This window comes from Pezoporus wallicus, unplaced genomic scaffold (genome assembly GCF_028554395.1).
Source record: "Pezoporus wallicus isolate ANWC-B61680 ecotype Strahan unplaced genomic scaffold, APGP_CSIRO_Pwel_v1 contig_8797, whole genome shotgun sequence".
Taxonomy (NCBI): domain Eukaryota; kingdom Metazoa; phylum Chordata; class Aves; order Psittaciformes; family Psittacidae; genus Pezoporus; species Pezoporus wallicus.
The window spans coordinates 158,346-177,351 of NW_026641918.1; the positions used below are offsets into that span (position 1 = coordinate 158,346).

At 48.3% G+C, this 19,006-nt stretch overlaps 1 protein-coding gene across 12 annotated transcripts in view; it reads left to right on the forward strand.

Annotated features, from left to right (window-relative positions):
- The window catches only part of GRAMD1B (GRAM domain containing 1B), a 110,309-nt gene extending 91,962 nt beyond the window's left edge, over positions 1–18,347 (forward strand). For 8 of the 12 annotated variants that reach the window (XM_057425923.1, XM_057425917.1, XM_057425924.1 and 5 more), the window contains 17 exons: positions 815–835; positions 6,331–6,415; positions 7,245–7,348; positions 7,492–7,587; positions 8,059–8,139; positions 9,225–9,340; positions 9,728–9,941; positions 10,617–10,806; positions 11,147–11,290; positions 11,768–11,886; positions 12,920–13,062; positions 13,680–13,783; positions 14,323–14,526; positions 15,008–15,098; positions 16,908–17,015; positions 17,755–17,872; positions 18,176–18,347. In XM_057425923.1, the coding sequence (XP_057281906.1) occupies positions 815–835; positions 6,331–6,415; positions 7,245–7,348; positions 7,492–7,587; positions 8,059–8,139; positions 9,225–9,340; positions 9,728–9,941; positions 10,617–10,806; positions 11,147–11,290; positions 11,768–11,886; positions 12,920–13,062; positions 13,680–13,783; positions 14,323–14,526; positions 15,008–15,098; positions 16,908–17,015; positions 17,755–17,872; positions 18,176–18,265 (2,028 nt within the window). In that variant the 3' untranslated portion in view covers positions 18,266–18,347. Of the gene's footprint in view, positions 1–814; positions 836–4,611; positions 5,017–6,330; positions 6,416–7,244; positions 7,349–7,491; positions 7,588–8,058; positions 8,140–9,224; positions 9,341–9,727; positions 9,942–10,616; positions 10,807–11,146; positions 11,291–11,767; positions 11,887–12,919; positions 13,063–13,679; positions 13,784–14,322; positions 14,527–15,007; positions 15,099–16,907; positions 17,016–17,754; positions 17,873–18,175 lie in introns of those variants that run through there. The other 4 variants (XM_057425919.1, XM_057425929.1, XM_057425930.1 and 1 more) reach the window with 4 other exon arrangements.
- The last annotated feature ends 659 nt before the right edge of the window (positions 18,348–19,006 follow it).

Sequence of the window (19,006 nt, forward strand, 5' to 3'; positions counted from 1 at the left end):
GCATTGGAAAGCCAGCCTGACTGGAGTGGGAGTGTGAAGCTCTCTCTGTGCAGATAAATCTCACCTCCAGTTGAGAACTGCCAAGAGAGACTTTCCAAGCTGAGCTGGCTTTTTCATATGCTCCAGTGTGCCGTGTGGCCTGTCCTCTCAAACCATCTGAAATGCCATGATAAAGACAAACAAATTCACATGTGAAATGATGCAAAACACTGTGCACTGAAATTCTGGAGGGGAAAAATACATCCCAGCCTCTCTTTTCTTGTTATGCTTAGCTTTTCTAGTGATTTTCCCCTTCTTTTCATCAGTTTTCCTGGCTCCTTTTTAGAACTTAAGATGCTATTGAAAGTTTGCTGGATGGCTTTTGTGAGTCAAACTGTGTCCCTGCCTCTCCTCGTAGTTCTTCAAGGGCTTGTTTGCACAGGGTCCCTTCAGTGCAATGTGATTTTTGCTACCTGGCCAGCAAGGATGAAGCCTCTCAAAGGCATGGCTGATGATGACTATGAGGAGCTCCCCTGTTGCTAGTGGATGCTGCTGTTCTGCAGAAGGGAGTACAGTCTGTGTGTGTGCGTGCATGGGGACATGCACACGTTAGCCTGAATTGCTTCCTATGATGGACTCGTGCTTCTGGATTTGTTCTTTGTTCCTGTAACTGGAAGTAACTGTTAGACCACACCATTGAAATCTTCTGTTTAACCCCACTTTCACTTCACTACTTATACAAACCAGATTGGACCTAGTTTCTCTGTCCATCTTTCTTTTGGATCCTAAGATCTCTGTGCTAACTAATGCTTCTCTTTTTATTTTGTCCTTACAGAAAAGCCAGAGTTGGTATAATGTAAGTACTCCAGTTTCTCTTGTCCCTGGGTGAATACGGGCTGGGTACCTGGGTGGGGGGAAAGGTGCAAAGGGGCTTTGCAATGGCACTGGGGCATACTGACCATTTCCAAGAAGAAGAGGTGGAAATGGCTCAGAACTGGCATCCTGAGGGAGGGGATGCCAGAGGCAGAGAGCACAAGCTTTGTCTTTTCAGTCACCCACACCCTGTACCTTATTGTTTCCCAGCAGCGTTGGTCCTGATGTGACGGACAGAGCTGCCCCCCTGCAAACCCATTGCATCTCTCAGGGTGGTGTGGGGCGAGAGAGGAGCTGTTTTCTGTCTAACAAACTATAGCAAAACTCTCTTTTGCTTCTGCCTTGCTCTTGTTTTCATTCTGCAAGCATGGGTGGCAGTGCTGTCAGTACACAGTGTGCTAATTCCCACAGTCGGTGTCGTTCTGCACAGTTAAACCCTCATGGCTCGAGTGCTCTAAAGTAGATAGTTGGCAAATACAGCAGGCATTCCATGTCCAGCAGCATGGAATGTTCCTATAGACATCAGAACCAGTGATTTTGGCTGACTCAGGTTTGACAGAGGCATGGGAGGCAGACTTAGGTACTTGCTGTATGTAATCAGCACCAGGATAGTAGCAAGGACAGGAAAGGCCATGCTCTCAGGACCAGATTGAAGCATGGAGGCAATGGCATTAAGAATGCAGGATAAACCACGGTAGGTCAGACCAGTGGAGATGTGGCAGAGAGGGGAACGTGGAGTGAGGCAGACTGGGCAAGAATGTGAATCTGTGGCCATGGCTAAAGGTGACTTTTGCTATTACTGCTTTTACTGTAGCTGCTGAGATCCATACCCTGCTGCATGATGCTTTGCTGTGGTCTGCTTCTGTGGGTCTCTTGTGTTTTCATGTTCTCTCTATCTTATCTTTCTGTTCTCTTGTTTTTCCTCCATATATTTTCAGCATGAGAGACAGTACATCCGGAGAGTAAGCACTGGCTGCATTTTTTTTGTGGTTCCCCCCCCCATCCCCCAATTATTTTCCTTTAGCCAACAAAACCAAGCCATTTTCTATTAGTAGAGACATTCTGGCCAGATAAAAGCAGCAATGTAGATGGGCCACAAACTCCAGGAAGGCAGTCAAAGTCAATCCTACTTGGCAGTATTATTACCATTACAAATGTGCTCATGTATCTCCTTGATGCAGTGTCCCTTCTTTGCCAGCTCCTTCCAGGCAGGATTATTCTGGTGTTTGGACCATTCTGGTTCTTCTGTTCCTTTCCCCACTGAGAGCAGCTCTAGAAATGAATCTGTGCAGGCTACCCCTTATGATTTCCTTTATTCGCTTTGCACCACTTTGATTTTACATAAACTTCACTATGCTCAGAGCAAACACTCTCCACATTGGTCTTTGTGCCAGTTCAGCACTGCCACTGTATAAATACAAACCAAAATACAGTCCTTGCCTCAAAGAGCACGCAGTCCTTAAAGATCCTTAGAGCATCACTGGTGAGAATGCCAGTTTCTTAAGGTTACTTTAGGTTTTGCTGCTTTTAACTGCTCTTCTTGTCCTTGTAGCATTGGCAATTGGTCCTTGTCCTCTTTGGCAGCTGGAACCCTTCCTTTTCCCTTTCCTGGATGCCTTTTTTGTCTACTTTTTCCTTAAGGTGCTACCAACTTCTCTCACCTTGTGTGTTCTTCTTTTGATCCTACTACTGCTTTTTGGGATTGACATCCCTGTCAGATTGAGGAGTGGGAGAAAAGGGGTGAACCAAGGGCTGGTTTGGCAGACCAGCCCTGGCTTGGTCTTGGTGTGCTTTCTCTGCTTTGCCTTCCGGAGGACAGACACAAACTGGTCCAGGTGTGAGGTTTAGACAAGAGCATCAGTTTGAGAGCAAACGCTCAAGCTTTGCTCTGTGTCCGTGTCTTCATGGTGGGAGAGCAGACACCATGACTGGGCTGGCTAGGTTCACTAACAGTGGGAAGAAGCCTTCAGTGAGGAGCTGCAGACACAGAGGCTCTGGTTTAGAACTGTTATTCTTAGAGCGGACTGGGTTTGGAGCAAATGCTGTGGGACGGGTGGCTAGTTTCTTTACTGCATTAATCAGCATAGCAGAACTGCTGTCAGAGGGGGAATGTATGCTATCCTTTTCCAGTGGTTTTCCTGTTGTCCAGAAGCAATGTAAATCTTCTTCCCTAAAGGGTTAACAGCAAGTCCCTCAGTTGTGCAAAGCAGATAAGATTTTCCTTCCCCCTTTTCTCCCTGCCCCTTCCATCTCTCCTGTTTTCTGTGGCTTGTGCTGAACCAGGCTGTACCTATCCCTGTTATTCTGCTGTCAGATCCCACCCCCCAGCAGCAGTTGCTCTAAATTTCCTGTTGGAGGATCTGTCTGTGTACTAACAGGGAGCTCTTGCCGTTGGGAGGCACCCTTTTCTCCCTGTTTCCCCCCTCACCGTGCCACCCTGTCCTGTCTCTCTCTGTTTGCAGTAGAGTTAATGTTTGCTGTCTCCACCTCCAGGTTAGCTCTTCCCATCAGTTGTGTCATTCATCCCTGCAACAGAGGTGGGTGGATGTGCAGACAGAAGCATCCTGGTGGGTTCTTTTTTGGAAGTAATCCCATGAAGAGTTTCCACCAAATAGGGCCATTCAGTAAAGCAATGCAGGTGCCTCACAGATGTCTCTAATCCTCGCTGTTTGTCCTTCCCAGGCTTGTTGTTCCCTCATCATTGGGTGGCAGATGGATGCACTGCTTCCTTCTGGCAGAGTTAAATGGGGAGACCTGCATGCTGTCTAGCACTAGCAATGCTTTTGTGGTGCGTCTGAGCAGACAGAGCTCTTGTCAGGGAGCAAACTGCAGTCCTTGGCCCTGGAATGACACAGTGGCTTTGCATAGGCTTGGTTGGTTGGTTGGTGTTTCGGTTTCTGAGGTCTATGTGCCCAGTTTGTTAGGAAGGATGAGGATTTACTTCAGGATACTCGTTTCCATGGGTTCAGCATCGTGGTTGAGGAGCACTGGTGCCATAGTGTGGATGTTTACCTCTTCATTTCTAAACTTGAGCAGAGAGATGGATAGGCTGGGGACTAGGGGCAGAGGGGTATAGGGAGTTCCATTGCTTCAAGCAATCATCCTGGGACCTGTAGGGAGTTCTTTTGCTGGAGTCCTTCATTTCCAAAGTGACTTGATAATGGAGGAAACCTAGAAAGAGCTGTGCTTTTTGAGAGGGCTCAGAAACACATACAGGAATAGCGGAGCCCTTAAGATCCCTAGCTGTGTGTGTCCCACATGCCTGATTCCTCATCGCTGTACTCTTCAGGCCGGTCTCTCCTTTCTCCCCTCGCGCCTCCCCCAGCGCACTCTGTCCAGCAACTTTCCATTACAGGAAACATCTGCTGGGAGGCAGGGCTGAGCCCGGGTTACTGCAGGGCATTGGCCGACAGCATTACCCAGCTACAGTGACTTAAAGCATGTGCGAGACGTTTCGGGACCTTCCCCACCCGATCCTTCCATGAGAAGCTGTAACAAAGACCGGGAGCTGCCTTTCAGAGCAGAGAGGGAATAGAGGAGGCACTGAAGGAAGGGGGGGTAACTGCTTTCTGGTTGAAAAAGGTGGGCACAAACCCAAGCTGAAGCCTCCGAGCTGTTGGTCCTGGTGGTTGGAGCTGTATCAGTTGCCAGCTCCTGTGCATCGGAGCTTGGCTGGGAGCTGCACGTGCCTTGTGCTGACCTGCCTGGGAGTGCTCAGGCTACCAGCACCCCTGCAGTGCTGCTTCAGGGGATACCCACAGCAAGAAGGTGGTGAGGCTGGAGCTTTGGAGCACCAAGATTGCCTGCCAGCACGCTTACCCCAATGAGCTGCTTCTGCAAAGACCTGGAGGGCAAACCGACTCTCAGATGTACAGAGCCTGCTAGGGCAGGCGACCTGAATGTGAGCAGGAGCATAGGGGAGGGCACAGAAACCCCTGCCAAGCTGCTCCATCTCTTTTGACTTTGAATCTAAACAAGAAGCGGTGACAGCAGGAACAGGAAAAGTTTGACTGGGAGCTGTGCAGTGGGAGTGCTATGGATTCCTTGCTGGAGTGCGGGTCTCTCTGGGATCTGGTGCTGGATCGCGAGCTGCCCTGTCTGCAGAGGGACCTGGACGGGTTTGTCGACTGGTTACAAGAATATGGATCAGATGAATTTCCAGCTGTGAGTGTCTCTAAACCCAACTGATTGTCACTAACAGAAGCTCTGGTGCTGAGCTGAGGTGTCTGCTGTAGTACAGGCTTTAGGTCAGAGCATCCCTTACTGCAGGGAAGGGAGGGGAGCACCCTGCCACATGAAACTGTGCTGCTAAGCTGGGTTGCTGTAATGCACTGAACCCAAAGCTCAGAGCTGATTGTAATCTCTGTTCCCTCTGCTCTTTTTCCATCCTGTCTGCTTGTCCCAGGAAATCTTGGGCTTGGGGCTCTTGCTGGAGCCCATCTCTGAACCAAGATCTTTTCCAGATGTTCAGACTAGAAGCTATGTCCTATAATCACTTTGATTTCTGGGGAAGTTCCCTTTCTGCTTTGGTGATTTGTACTGCACAGCTGGAAGAGATAGGAGAGGGTTGTTGAATGGAAATGGAGATAGGGAGGGAAGAGGTTGTACCCCAGGTTACTCTGGCTTCCCTACATGTGGGAGAAAGAGCATGATAGATCAGGTGAGAGATACGTGTCCCTGCATTTGGATGTGTCTCTATTTTGGTCAGCTCTGCCTTCAGAAAATACCCTGGCTGCTCTGAGCAGCTGTCAGCATGGGCATGGTGTGCAGGGGGATCTGACATGGGCAGAGGCACGTTAGAGGGTAGTAAACACCAGAGAGAAGCCAGCTCCTGGGCTCCCTCCAGTTAATAGCACCGTGAGGCCAAGTGTCTGCAGAATGAGTGCGAAACACAGTTGAGTCCCTGTGAGAGGATCTTCTGAGCCCCATAGGAGTGCTCTTGGTGTACAGTGGGTAGTTGTGGTTCCCTGACTGACTTGATGGGGAGAGGAATGGGATGACTGCGGTATTCCTGAGCTCTTGATGACCGTGACTGTTCAAGTCCCTTTGGCAGGGCTGCAGGTCTACTAAAGCACCTATTTCCTGTGCTGCTCTGCTGTTCCTGGGAGAGCTGGGGATTGGTGGCAAACTGATGCACTGCAAACATATGTCATACTTTGTGCGGTGTAGGATTGCAGGAAAAGAGGTTTCTCCTGCAGCCCCAGCTTCCATACGATTCCTTTTTGCTACCTCTGATGCGGGTATAGCTCTTCTACTCTGTACTTGCTCTTCCAAATCAGGTTCTTCTCCTTTTCCCACTTAATGCACTAAACCCCAAATCCTCCCATCTCTGTGTCTGCTGTGGTGGGAGCTCCTAGCCTCACGCTTTGTAAGTGCATCCGATCCCCCTTCTCCTTACCGAGGTGTTCCCGTTTTCCCACTCCGTTTCTCTGTTCTCGTGCCTGCCCCTCTCTTTAACAGGCACTCTGTTATTTGCAGGTATTGAGTCCAACTTACAAACAGCGGAATGAAGACTTCAGGAAACTCTTCAAGCAGCTTCCTGACACGGAGCGCCTCATCGTAGGTAAGGTGCAGCCTATGGTTTGGGGAGGAAATCCAACACACGCACGCATGCGGCTTGCTCTTCGGAGAGGTTGCTACCAAGGAACAAGCCCGTTGTGTCTGTCTTGTGCCCAGATGGAACCCCTCCTCACCATTTCTAATGGGTTTCATCCATTTTGCTTCAGAGAGCAACACTGATTTGTATCAGCTGTGGCTCTGTTCCCTCGTGATGCGAGGAGCATGTTTCCCTCCACAGTGCTCCCCCAGACCTGACAGTGTGTCAGCCTTGGAGCTCCTTCCTCCTTTGGTCCGAGTTGCATGTCTCAACATACGTGCCACTGAGCTTCCCTGTTTTCCAACATCCCTGATGCCCCCTATTCACACATGACTGCCCTTCCCATATCTATTTAGCCTTTGGCCTTGCAGCTGATTAGTGAATGCCCAGTGCCTTGCATCTGTTCTTTCATTTTATGTAACTGATGAGCTCATACCATGTCTCATCCTGTTGAAAAGTGCACATTCTTAGCAGGGGAATAGAAATGGTTTCGGATGCTTAAAATGGGCGAGAAGTGAACTAGAAGGCAAAAAGGAAAAGACACATTATAGTACATGGGATGATAATAAGGCAAGATCATGAATCAGTAAGAGAGGTTTGTCTGTGACATGCCCTTAGGAGGAATCATAACCAGTGGACAGAGCAGCAGCTGTGGCTCAGTTCCTTCTGGCTCTGCCTTTGGCTTTCTGCAGCACTGCACTGAGTAGCTTCTTGTCTTGCTGCTGATCCTCACCTTTAGGCTGTCCCGTCTCCTGATTTTGATGCTCCTAAATGACCATCTATTGTCCACCCACAGATTACTCATGCGCGCTACAAAGAGACATTCTCCTGCAGGGCCGCCTCTACCTCTCTGAAAACTGGATCTGCTTTTACAGCAACATCTTCCGCTGGGAGACACTGGTAAGGCTCTGTCACACTGCTGCACGCGTTCTGTGCCGGCAGGTCTGCTGACATGGCTTTCAAAGCACTCTTCCCGTTGTCTCCCTCATCTTTACCTGTGTTCTTTCTCCGCCTTCCCTTCTCTTGCATGGCTCTGACTGCAGCTGACGGTTCGCTTGAAGGATATCTGCTCGATGACCAAGGAAAAAACAGCACGGCTCATTCCTAATGCCATCCAAGTTTGCACTGACACTGAAAAGGTACATCCTTGAAGCCTTCGCCCCTATGGTCATCCTTTATGGCTGGCAGAGGCAGGGAATGTCATGGGATTGAGTGCGTGTGCTGCCTGGAGCCTCGGAGGAGGCACCAAGGTGTAGAGCTTCTGCAGACCTCAGGCTGAGGCTGGAACACGTGTTGATCATGTGTGGGGTGTGGGAACAGGTAGGAGATCTGGGTTATGTAGTAGCACATCACAAACAGAGCTGTTTCTATGCTCAGATGCAAGCAAGAGGACTTGCAGCTGATTCTCTCCCAGTTCAAGCATCTCTGGGTGAGAAGCACTCAGCGTCCCTGTGAGGCCTTCAGTTTTTATACCCAAGAACCAAGCAGCTGTGCTGTGTGGCTTGCTTAGCCCTGTGAGCTGGGAAGTGAACTGAACAGGCTTGTTTCTTCTTCTTCCCTTCATTGGGCCTTTTCTGAACTGATTTTTCGCTTTCTCTCTTCCCATTCAGCACTTTTTTACTTCCTTTGGGGCTCGAGACAGGACGTACATGATGATGTTCAGACTGTGGCAGAATGCTCTCCTTGACAAGGTACAGACACCAGCCCTTCAGTGCTGGGGTGGGGTGGAAGGGAGGTGATGAATATATGCAGATGCCACTAACGTATATGCATAAGAAGACATAGGGACAGTAAGCACATGTGTTTAGGTACATCACTGCAGGTGAAGTTTTCTCTTTTAACATGGAATTCTGTCTATGTACAGACATGCAGTAGATCCCACTTTGCCTCTGCTGAGGTGTGGAAGCATGTGTCTTAGGAAGGAGGTTTTTTTGAGGTCCATAATTGAAGTGAAACAGCCCAGAAGAAAACAGTTGAAAATGGAACAGAATTAGCTCATTGCACAAGCAAAGCTCTCACTAAGTCTGTGTGTAGACTTCAAGGTAGGACAGAAAAGGGCATCCCAAAACCAGCCAGTGTTAGGTAGGTTTAAGGGTTCAGTGGGTTGGATTGTACAATAAGGCAGGATATGCACCTGCTGTGAAGGGGCCCCACTTATCCTGTATTTGATCCCAGTATATGTTCCACAATCCATTGAGTATTTCTGGTCTCCCTGCGGGAGCAACACTCATGAACTGACATTGTGGTGCCCCCAGCATTTTGGGATGTTTCTGACTTGAGTTCTTACCATGCTGGAAGGTTTAAGTAATCAGGCACCCAGAATACCCTGTCCTGAACATGGGGGTAGTGGTTGGTATGCCAAAGGATCGCTTTGCTTTGGGCAGCTTGTGTTGCTGCCATATGCTGTCATTTGAGCAGCCTTTTGGAGTTCCTGACAAAATTCAGTGTCCTTGCTTTCAAGGGCAAAGCAAATGGGAATGGAGATAAAGACAGGAACCACTTCCAGAGCTCTGTTTCCAAATGTAGGATCCGTGTCTGGCAAAAGAGAGGGAGAAAGAACCCAGTCCTTTTCTCCTGATGTGGATTAGAGTGCATGTGGGAGGAAGGTGAAACACATTTTTCTGGATAAAACTTTCTCATTATAGGGTTCCCCCCCCCATGTTTTTCATTGCTACTTTTGGGAGCTAGATTAAAAATTCCTGCCTTATTCCATGCAGTAACTATGGGAAGGATGCTGTCAGGTGAAAACGTACGCTGTTCTCTGTTCCCTCTTTAGCCTCTCTGTCCAAAGGAGCTCTGGCACTTTGTCCACCAGTGTTACGGGAACGAACTGGGTCTGACCAGTGATGACGAAGACTACGTGCCTCCTGACGATGACTTCAACACAATGGGGTGAGTGAGGAGGAGTAAACTCTGCCTGGGATGAAGAAAAGATGGCTTCAGGAGAGCAGGAGTCCTGATACACACTGCATCCCTCAAACTGCTGATTGTCCCTGATGAGAGATGCTGGGTTCCGGCCAAATGTTTGCCCTTAAATGTGTAATATCAGTAAAGCTGAAGGCACAACATTTCCTCATGGAAGCTGGCAGGGATGAAATGCCTGCCTCTCTACTTGCTGGGCTAGATGAGCAACTCTGTAAATGCCAAAGCATCCCATCACAAGGCCAATCAGTGTGTTACACTGTCAGAAAGTGCTGATATCCCCTGTACTGAGCCATTTCTGCTCCCGGTCAGCCTGGAATCCTCATAGAAATATTCTTACTTGCTCTGTGTGTCCAGTTGTAGCTGTACTGAGAGGGGTAAACATAAAAACCTGTGTTCTCTGTGGCGTCTCAGCTACTGCGAAGAAATCCCCGTGGAAGAGAATGAAGTCAACGACAGCTCCTCCAAAAGCAGCATGGAGGCCAAGCCAGAAGCTAGCCCTCAGCTGCCAAAGAAATCTGTCACTGCCAGCACACTGACATCCACGGGAAGCAGTGAAGCACCAGCCTCGGTAAGTGCTTCCTCTGTTGCAATGGGAGCAGTAATCCTTTCCTCTGGCAGCCAGCTCATCATCCTTGGTGCTCGGATTCCACTGCAACAAACCTTGGTACTTGAATCAGTGCTATCTGCGAGCATGGCCTTTGGCCTTGAAAAGATGTCCAGAGCATGCCTGAAGTCCTAAAATCCAGGGAACTGAGGGCTTTTAGATGTAAAGAAATGGAGTGTTGGAGATAAAAGGCTTATGAGTTTTTCTCTGCCTTCAGTTATTCCCTAGGAAACAGCCTGTACCCCGCTAGTATTACAGCAGAGCAGACCTTGTTTAGATTGTAGAGTAGTTAGGGTTAGAAAGGACGAGTTTCAACACCCTACGTATAACCTCAGATTTTCCTAGCTGTACAGGGCTTGTTTGGTAGCAAACCCAGTGTTGGTGTGCTTGTCTGAACAAACAAAAAGCCCTGCGTACATCCCAGTTTGAGCTGTATGTGGTTCTTGGAGAGGAGGTGATCCCCTATGTCCGTGTGTTTTACAAACACTGTATGGTGACCTTCCTCCCCTCTCTATTATTTAATATCCAGACATGTTGAGGCCAAAGGTATGAAGATTGGCTCAAGGATGTGCAGATTTCAGAAAGCACCCTATTTCCAAGTGCTGACCTTGCCTTTGTTGTGCTCTCTCCTTGCTGCAGTTTGATGGAGTGCTACCAGAGGAGGAGGAGGCAGTGGCAGAGAGTCCTGTGGAAAAAGACATTGGCATTGCAAATATCATGGCAGAGAAGATAGAGATCATCAGCCCCGTGAACTCCCCTTCCCTAGACTTCAATGACAACGAAGACATTCCCACTGAGCTCAGTGACTCCTCAGAGACCCATGATGAGGGTATGTGGGGACGGGCTGTGTTGTTTTCAGCCTTCTCCCATCCTTTCCAGTGAGGGACTGAATACTGAATTCCTTTTCTGGACCCTGCGAGTTCAGAAGATGCAAAGAATTCCCATCCTGGGGATGTGGGGTATTTGGAAGGATGTCCCTAAAATAACCTATGTAGTTAATGACCCCTTCTGACTTTCCAACTGTTGCCCTGAGTCAGTGGAGGGAAAGGGTTGCAAGTACCAACTTCGGGTTCCTTCTTCACTAATACCGATGTCCTGGTGCTGTGAAAGCACAGCCTCTGATATTGGCATGGATCAGGGCTGAGTTTTGTGGGCCTGTTTCCCTATAGGGGAAGTCCAAGCCTTTTACGAGGATCTGAACGGGCGCCAGTATGTGAATGAGGTGTTCAACTTCAGCGTGGACAAGCTGTATGATTTGCTCTTCACGGACTCCCAGTTCCAGAGGGACTTCATGGAACAGCGCCGCTTCTCCGGTAAGCTACCTGGCTTTATGTTCTAATTGTAAAGAGTCTAATGTCTAATTGTATGGAGGAAACAGCTCTTAATTCTGAACATCAGCTAAAGCCTGGTCCTGCGTTCAAGGTTTAAGAGTGTGAGGAAAAAGCTTTTCTAGCTGCATACCACACACAATGGCACAGACTGCACAGTTAATGATGCAAAGAGAGCATCCCTTGGCATGCTGTGGTCCTCCTTTCCCTGTAACTGGAGCTTTAAAGCTGAAGGAGATAGGTCTTGTATATAAAATGTAGGTATTTTCCCCTCTTCCAAGTGCAGGGAAAGGGGGAGAGGCTGAGGACATATCTTTCACACTCAGTTGAGCTCTAGTGCTTCTGCAGCCAAGGGGAAGGCGTTATGTCCTGAGCATGGTTATATGGTCATGCCTTTCCCTAGGGAATTGACCCGAGATCCCCCTGCAGTTACTTGAAGGGATTATTGTTTTGCCTTCTCAGATATTATCTTTCATCCCTGGAAGAAAGAAGAAAATGGCAATCAGACCAGAGTGATCTTGTACACCATTACCCTCACCAACCCTTTGGCCCCCAAAACTGCCACTGTCACTGAGACACAGGTATGTGGAAGAGGGAGCAGGGGTGTAATGCTCTGTAGAAACAGATCTGTGGTTGATTTCCTTGTCTTGGGCATGCTGCTTTGCATGTTGTCATTCTCCCTATCCATTTTCCTTTACCCGTTTTTCTTATATTAGCTTGCTATCCAGTGTCACTGCAGACATGAATAGCTAATCTGAGACTTCCACTGGATTGCATTGCAAGGAAAAGGCCATACATTTTCCAGCAGAAGCAGAGTTGTTTGGGAACAAGCCAGCACATGCTAACAATTGTGTGTGTTACCCAGGCTGGTGCTTTTTGAGCTGCGGTCAGTCCAGCACATGTTATTCATGAGCAGGGCACAAGAAAGACACTGTCTTGCCAGTGCTTCTCACAGTTCTACATAGAGATGTCCAGGCTGGTGAGGACAATTAGATGACCTGTTTAAAGTGATGGGCAAAGGGAGCAGCACACTGTCAGGCAGGCAAGGACCATTTTATTCCGTGTTGTGGGCAAGCACCAAAATGTACTTTGCTGTGTCCTCATTGCAGAGGTACATGGAAATAGTCTGTAAGAAAGGATGTGATTTGTGTATGAATCAGATCAGAAGCACTTGAAAGAAGTAATTGACATGTTTCTGCCGTGTTTAGAACCACAGAATCATTTATGTTAGAAAGGACCTCTGCTTAAAGCAGGGCCATTTTAGATCAGGGTGCTCCCTGACAAGCCAGACATGAGTTTAATGAGGTCCAAAGGAATGGGTCCTCATGTGGTAGTGTGTGTAACTACATCTCTGGAACAAAATGCTGGGGGTTGAGCTGCTGGGACTGAATGGTCCTTTTGAAAGGTGCCCTTGAGTAACATCTGAGTGAAACCCTTGGTTTCCTTGAGCAGACCTTCCCTTAAAGGTGAGATGTTCACAGGGGAATTGCAGAGATGGAGCGTGGGTACGGGCATGGGCTCCTGTTTGTGGTAAAGTGCTGGTGAAGGTGCCAGTCTATCAAAGCCGTGTTCTAACCAGACTAATAGTTGCCTTGCATGCTGTCTTTTCTGCAGACAATGTACAAAGCCAGCCAGGAAAGTGAGTGCTATGTCATAGACGCAGAGGTGCTAACTCACGACGTCCCCTACCACGATTATTTCTACACCATTAACCGCTACACGTTGACTCGTGTTGCCAGAAACAAAAGCCGACTCAGGTACACTTCTTGGGGGATGAAAAGAGCCTTACTGATGACCAAAAGGCACCTCTGGGTGGGAGTTCTGCTGTTTGGTGTGTTAGAAGGGGTTAGGGAGCACTTAGCCTTATTTCTTTGTCGTACCATGAAGAGTTGCCACAGGGGTGATAGCCTACAGTGGTGGCACAGGGCAGACAATAGACCCAATGCAGAGGAGTTGGGTCAGGGGGAGCCTTTACAGGCTTCTCTTGCCCCCTCTTTGGAAGCAGTGGTTTGCAGGGCTGGTGGTCACACACAATCAACATGTGACATGCTTGCAGGGGCTGGGCTTGGGGGGACAAGGGGAGGAATCTGATGCCAGGCAAAGCTATAGGCTCCACTAAGCAATGTAATGCCTGCCTGCTACATGGCTGAAGGTCTTGGGAGTCCTCTTGGGGGGATGCTCTCGTGATGCCTTCCTGCCGCTGCCTTTGGAAGGCCTTTTCGTGCAGTGCTTCTGGAGAAACATGAAGGGCTGAGACCATTGCAGAACCAGCAGTGTGCAGGGTTATTTCTCATTTATTATTGACACAGGAGTGTGAATTGACATCGCCTCCAGGGAGCAAAACTGGGATAACGACTTTCCTTTCTTCCCGTAGGGTTTCCACAGAGCTGCGTTACAGGAAGCAGCCTTGGGGGCTGGTGAAATCCTTCATTGAGAAGAACTTTTGGAGTGGCCTAGAAGATTATTTCCGTCACTTGGGTAAGAGCAGTGATGAGTGGAGCTGCACAGTGCAGCACCTTCCATAGATTATGCATGCATCCCTGGAGCATGACATTGTCATACTTGCTGCCAGCCTACTGGGGATCAGACCTTGGAGGGCGAAACAGTAAAGTGCACTGCTGGTTCTTCTGCCATATGTTTCTTATGCTTAAAAGGCTGTATTAGGTTTGCTTTTTCATTTATATAGGAAAACACATTTTTAAATGCTTTTTTGCATGATAAGCCATGATTTCCAAGTAAGGGTGCTCTTGAGGAAGAACTCTGAGACATGGAAGTGCTTAAAACCCATGTAGATGAGGCCCTCAGTGATACGGTTTAATGGTGGTCTTGGCAGTCCTGGGGTAATGGTTGGACTTGATGATCTTAAAGGTCTTTTCCAACCTAATTGGTTATGATTCTGTGATGTGTGGTGCATCCTCTGGCACTGCCTCTTGGCTGTGCCATTCGAGGTCTTCAGTCTGTATCTCTGCAAAGCCAAGGCCACCCCTATTAAACACTTCCCCTTGCTGCCTCTGCAGAGAGTGAGCTGACCAAGACAGAGAGCACGTACCTGGCTGAGGTGCACAGACAATCCCCCAAAGAGAAGGTGAGCAAGCAATCGACCGTGCGCCGGAGGAAACGCGCCCATGCCCACCTGCGGGTGCCGCACTTGGAGGAGGTGCTGAGCCCCGTCACCACCCCCACCGACGAGGAGGTTGCTCATCGGATCAAGCATGTGGCAGGTAAGGGACTGCAAGATCCCTCATTGCTCTGTGCAGGGTTAATGGGAAGAGGGGACAGGGCTTTCCAGGGCAGGGAGGATGGATTGGATTGGGGAGAGACTCTTCATTAAGGACTGTGATAGGACAAGGGGTAACGGGTTCAAACGTAAACAGGGGGAGTTTTGATTGGATATAAGGAGGAAATTCTTTCCTGTTAGGGTGGTGAGGCACTGGAATGGGTTGCCCAGGGAGGTTGTGAATGCTCCATCCCTGGCAGTGTTCAAGACCAGGTTGGACAGAGCCTTGGGTGACATGGTTTAGCGTGAGATGTCCCTGCCCATGGCAGGGGGGTTGGAACTGGATGATCTTAAGGTCCTTTCCAACCCTAACTGTTCTATGAATCTATGATTTGATTTGAGGAGATGGAGGGGTGGGTAGAGGGAAAAGGGATGCCCTCCCCACCGGACAGCATTTCCTAACCTGACCTCATCTATCTCCCCAGGTTCCACTCAGACACGGCACATCCCTGAGGAGAGCCCCAGCGGCTTCCACCTGCAGAGTGTCTCCAAGCTGCTCCTTGTCATCAGTTTTGTGTAAGTGCTTTTCTTTGCTTTCCTTGTCAGCTTCTTAGCACCTTTGGTCCTTTCTTGTTCTGTGCTCCCCTGAGCCAGTTTTTACTCTCACATGTTCCTCTCTAGTCCCAAGCTTTGCACAACACAGAGGAAGGAAAAGCAATGACAGGCAGAAAAGAATGAATTAAGATTTCCCCCAAGTGTCCCATCAGGTCTTTTGTTTGGCTTGATCCCAGCTTTTGTCAGTGTTTAGCTGGCCACAGATCTGGCTCTATAGGTTCTGGATCTTATTTTATCAAATACTTTAAGTAAATGAAGTACTGAAATAAATCACTTAAATCAATATCTAAAGAGAAGAATTCCAACAAATAGAAAGTATTTATTATTTCAGGGACTCCGTTTAGAGATTTTCAGTGACATCTAGAAACTGTGGTTTTGGTTTTAGTTAATTTAAGTCATTTAATGCAATCTGGCACCAAACTCGCTGTTACGATGAAAGATGACCATGCCAGGCTCCCTGGGAGTGCTGTGCTACCTTAAGAGCGCTCACTGTATGTGAGGAGTCTGGCTGTGACTTCTTTCCTCTGCCAAAACCTGTTTGGGACTGGTCCTGGGCAGTGGTTTTGATGAGGATAATATCTCAGAAAGAAGCTGGACCATTTAGAGATGATTGCTGTAAAATAAGGGTAGAAATACATGAAGCAAGATTGATCAGCATGGTTTTATTGTTCAGCAGCAGGAACTGTGTTTGATTCGGGTCCCTTTTCTGCCACTACCTTTCATGGTGGCTAGTCTTGGACTTGGCTGGATGTGTGCTCAAAGGGCTGTCTATGGGCTCCTTGTATCCCTGTGCTTGGTTTTTATACCTAACCCCAGGTGTATTTACTGTTTCTTTGCCTTTTGGTAAGTAGCTTTCATGTGTTAGTGCTGCAGTGGATGCTGGGCAGGCGCTGTGAGGTGCTACAGGAGCAGTGCAGGCACAGTGGGGTTTTTCATCACATAGAGAAATGGAAGCATGTTGTTAAACCCCGAGGAACAGCAGAAATTGGGCTCAATCTTAAGCTCCACTTGCCTTTTAGTGAGGTGGGAAGAAGCTGAGCTATAGACTGAGGTTTCTTTTCAATTTGAGCTCCTTGCTGCCTTTCCTTTTCCCAGTGGGGATAGACTGTAGAGGTTTGCAGCAGCAGCCCAGCTGGTTGCTGTAATGATGGGTAAGGTAATGTAAAGTGATGTAAGGATGAGAAGGCAGCCTTGTGCTGTCTTTTGCTTACACAACTCATGTTTTGCTGAGCATCTTTCACCATTAGCTGCAGGCACGCAGTTAGGTATCTGTCCTTCTTGCTTCTCTTCCCACTGTTTCTTTCTTCCCTCCTCTCCCCATGTATCTTCTGCACTATTGAGCCCTCTCCCTTCAACCCTGTTTCTCCTGTTCTGTGTTGGTCTGTTTCTAACCTGCAGCTACTCCCTTTTCTCTTCCCTGCTCCCATTAGGATCTGTTTCAGGTACTGTCTCTCTCTTTTTTTACCTCTTTACTCTTCCATTTCCCTCCCTTTCTCTGCATTCAGCTCATCCACTCACCCACCCTGTTCTGTCTGATCCATCATCCCTGTCTTTCTGTCTCCTGTCTTCCTTGCTCACACATTTCTCCCACCAGGTGAAGCTTTGGGTTCTGACCACCTTTTGCTTTTAAATTAGATCAAAATCTAATTTAATTAGATTGAATTCCCACTCACATACAGCGTGGACCTGACACCTTCTGAAAGCCTCAGGTGTGACTGGCAAGCAGTGGGCTATGCCATGCTCCTAATGACCTGTTCTCTTTATTCCCAGTCTGGTGCTGCTGGTCATTCTCAACATGATGCTGTTCTACAAGCTCTGGATGTTAGAATATACTACACAGACACTCACGGCATGGCAGGGCTTGCGACTGCAGGAGAGGTACTATCTATCTGTGTCGTTTGCTTTGTACCGGGGAGGAGAATTTGGGCCTGTGACACATAATCAGCTATTAGATAAGTGCTGTGAAAGGTACAGGTCCAGATGTCAGGAAGTTGTTGGAGCATGGGAGGAAGAGAAAGATCACAAAGAGAGCACAGAGCACAGTTCCTAGCAGTAGCAGATGGGAAGCAGGGAAGTGTGATTGCAGATTGATTCCATTTCCTTAGTAATTGGTAGCACAGGGCCTTGTCCAAAGCCTTTTGGACATCCTATTTCAGTATAGTGTGCTGAGATGTGTAAAGCTCTATGCTGCATGGCAGCATTTCCCCGTTTCCTTTGCAGAAAGCATGACAACAGCCAGGCTGAGTTTATTGTGGGGAGCAGTATTTACTGCATAGAGTCCTCCACTGTGTCTAGGGTTAAAGGCAACCAGACAGTTGCATCTCCCAGGATGTGCACATCTCCCCAGCAATGAGAGCGCACCGCATTGGTTCCTCCCACAGTTCAGCAGCTTCTGCAAAAGGCACATCTTTGCTATTAATTCATACAGAGAAGCACTGTATCTGATTTAGGAAATGCTAAGCATGTGTAAACGCACTTGTGCTCAAGAAAACATTTTACCCTTTAGGGTAGAAAGACACAAACTGATTGATAGACTCTACACGCTCCCCCAATCCACTTTGCTCCCCCTCAGCCTCAGTTTCCCTGGATTCACTGTTGCTTGTGTTCTGCCTGACAGGTTACCCCAGTCTCAGACAGAATGGGCTCAGTTACTAGAATCTCAGCAGAAGTATCACGACTCAGAGCTACAGAAATGGCGTGAGATCATCAAATCTTCGGTGATGCTTCTAGATCAGGTAACATCAGAGGGTCACTGTGTCCTCCTTAAGCCATACCTGTTTCCACCTTAGTCCCTGTGGAGAGGGCTGCTTACCCCACACCTCAGTTCAGCTCACCCCATCTCTGTTAGGTGGGAAAATGCTCTCTTATGGGTTCCCATCTTCCCAGTCCCCGCTTGCACATCCCATCCCCAATGCACCGCTCACAGATTATGGCATCAATACTTTACATGGAGGAAGGAGGGACCAACAGGGAAGGAATTCCCAATGTGTTCTCACCTCTAGGGTGGCATCATAGTGGAGAACTTTCTTGTCTTGCAGATGAAGGATTCACTAATAAATCTTCAGAATGGCATCGGGTCCCGGGACTTCGGGTCAGATCCAGAGGAGAAACGGAAACGTTTCCACTAACAGGCAGGAATGCAGGAGGCCAGAGGACGGTGTGCAATATGTGTAAATAGGATATATAAATATATATATATAAATATATATATATACAGAATATAAATATATATATTATATACAGATTTTAAGAGAAAAAAAAAAACAAAACAAAGCCTACGTATCGAGAGGAAGGATTGACCTCCAACACTGGCTGAAATGGAGCGTCTCGGTGGCAGTGTGCTGTGTGTGTGTGGGGAGGGCTGTGCTCTCCCAGCACTGAGGTGCGCTTAGGGGCACCTCGGAGCGTGCTCCCCTGGGCCTGTGCACCACCCTTGTGTAATATTCCTGCCTGTCTCTGTCTGTCTTATGTTGTTTCAAAGGGAAGCATCAGCGTGAGTGCCCCCCCACCCCACCCCTCCCTGCGCATGAAGGTCCCTGGGTGACTGTATTTATCTATACACACGAAGGGGACACTGTCAACTTTCTTACCTTGCTGGCTTTGGGGCGGAGAGGTTTTGGCAGTCACTGTCAATGCCTTGCAAAACTATTCCACATTGGGAGAGGAGGCTGCAACGAGAGCTGCTGTAGGTCTGCAAAGAACATCTCTCGCTGGCAATCAGCTTCTCTATGTCTTGGAGCAGAGATGCTATTTACTGTGGTGCCAGCCAGCCTGGTTCAGAGAGCAGAGCACAGCACATAAATGAGCTGAAATGCTTTCTCCAAACACTAGTTTGATGCCTCCTGTTATTGATACTGCATTAATAGCCA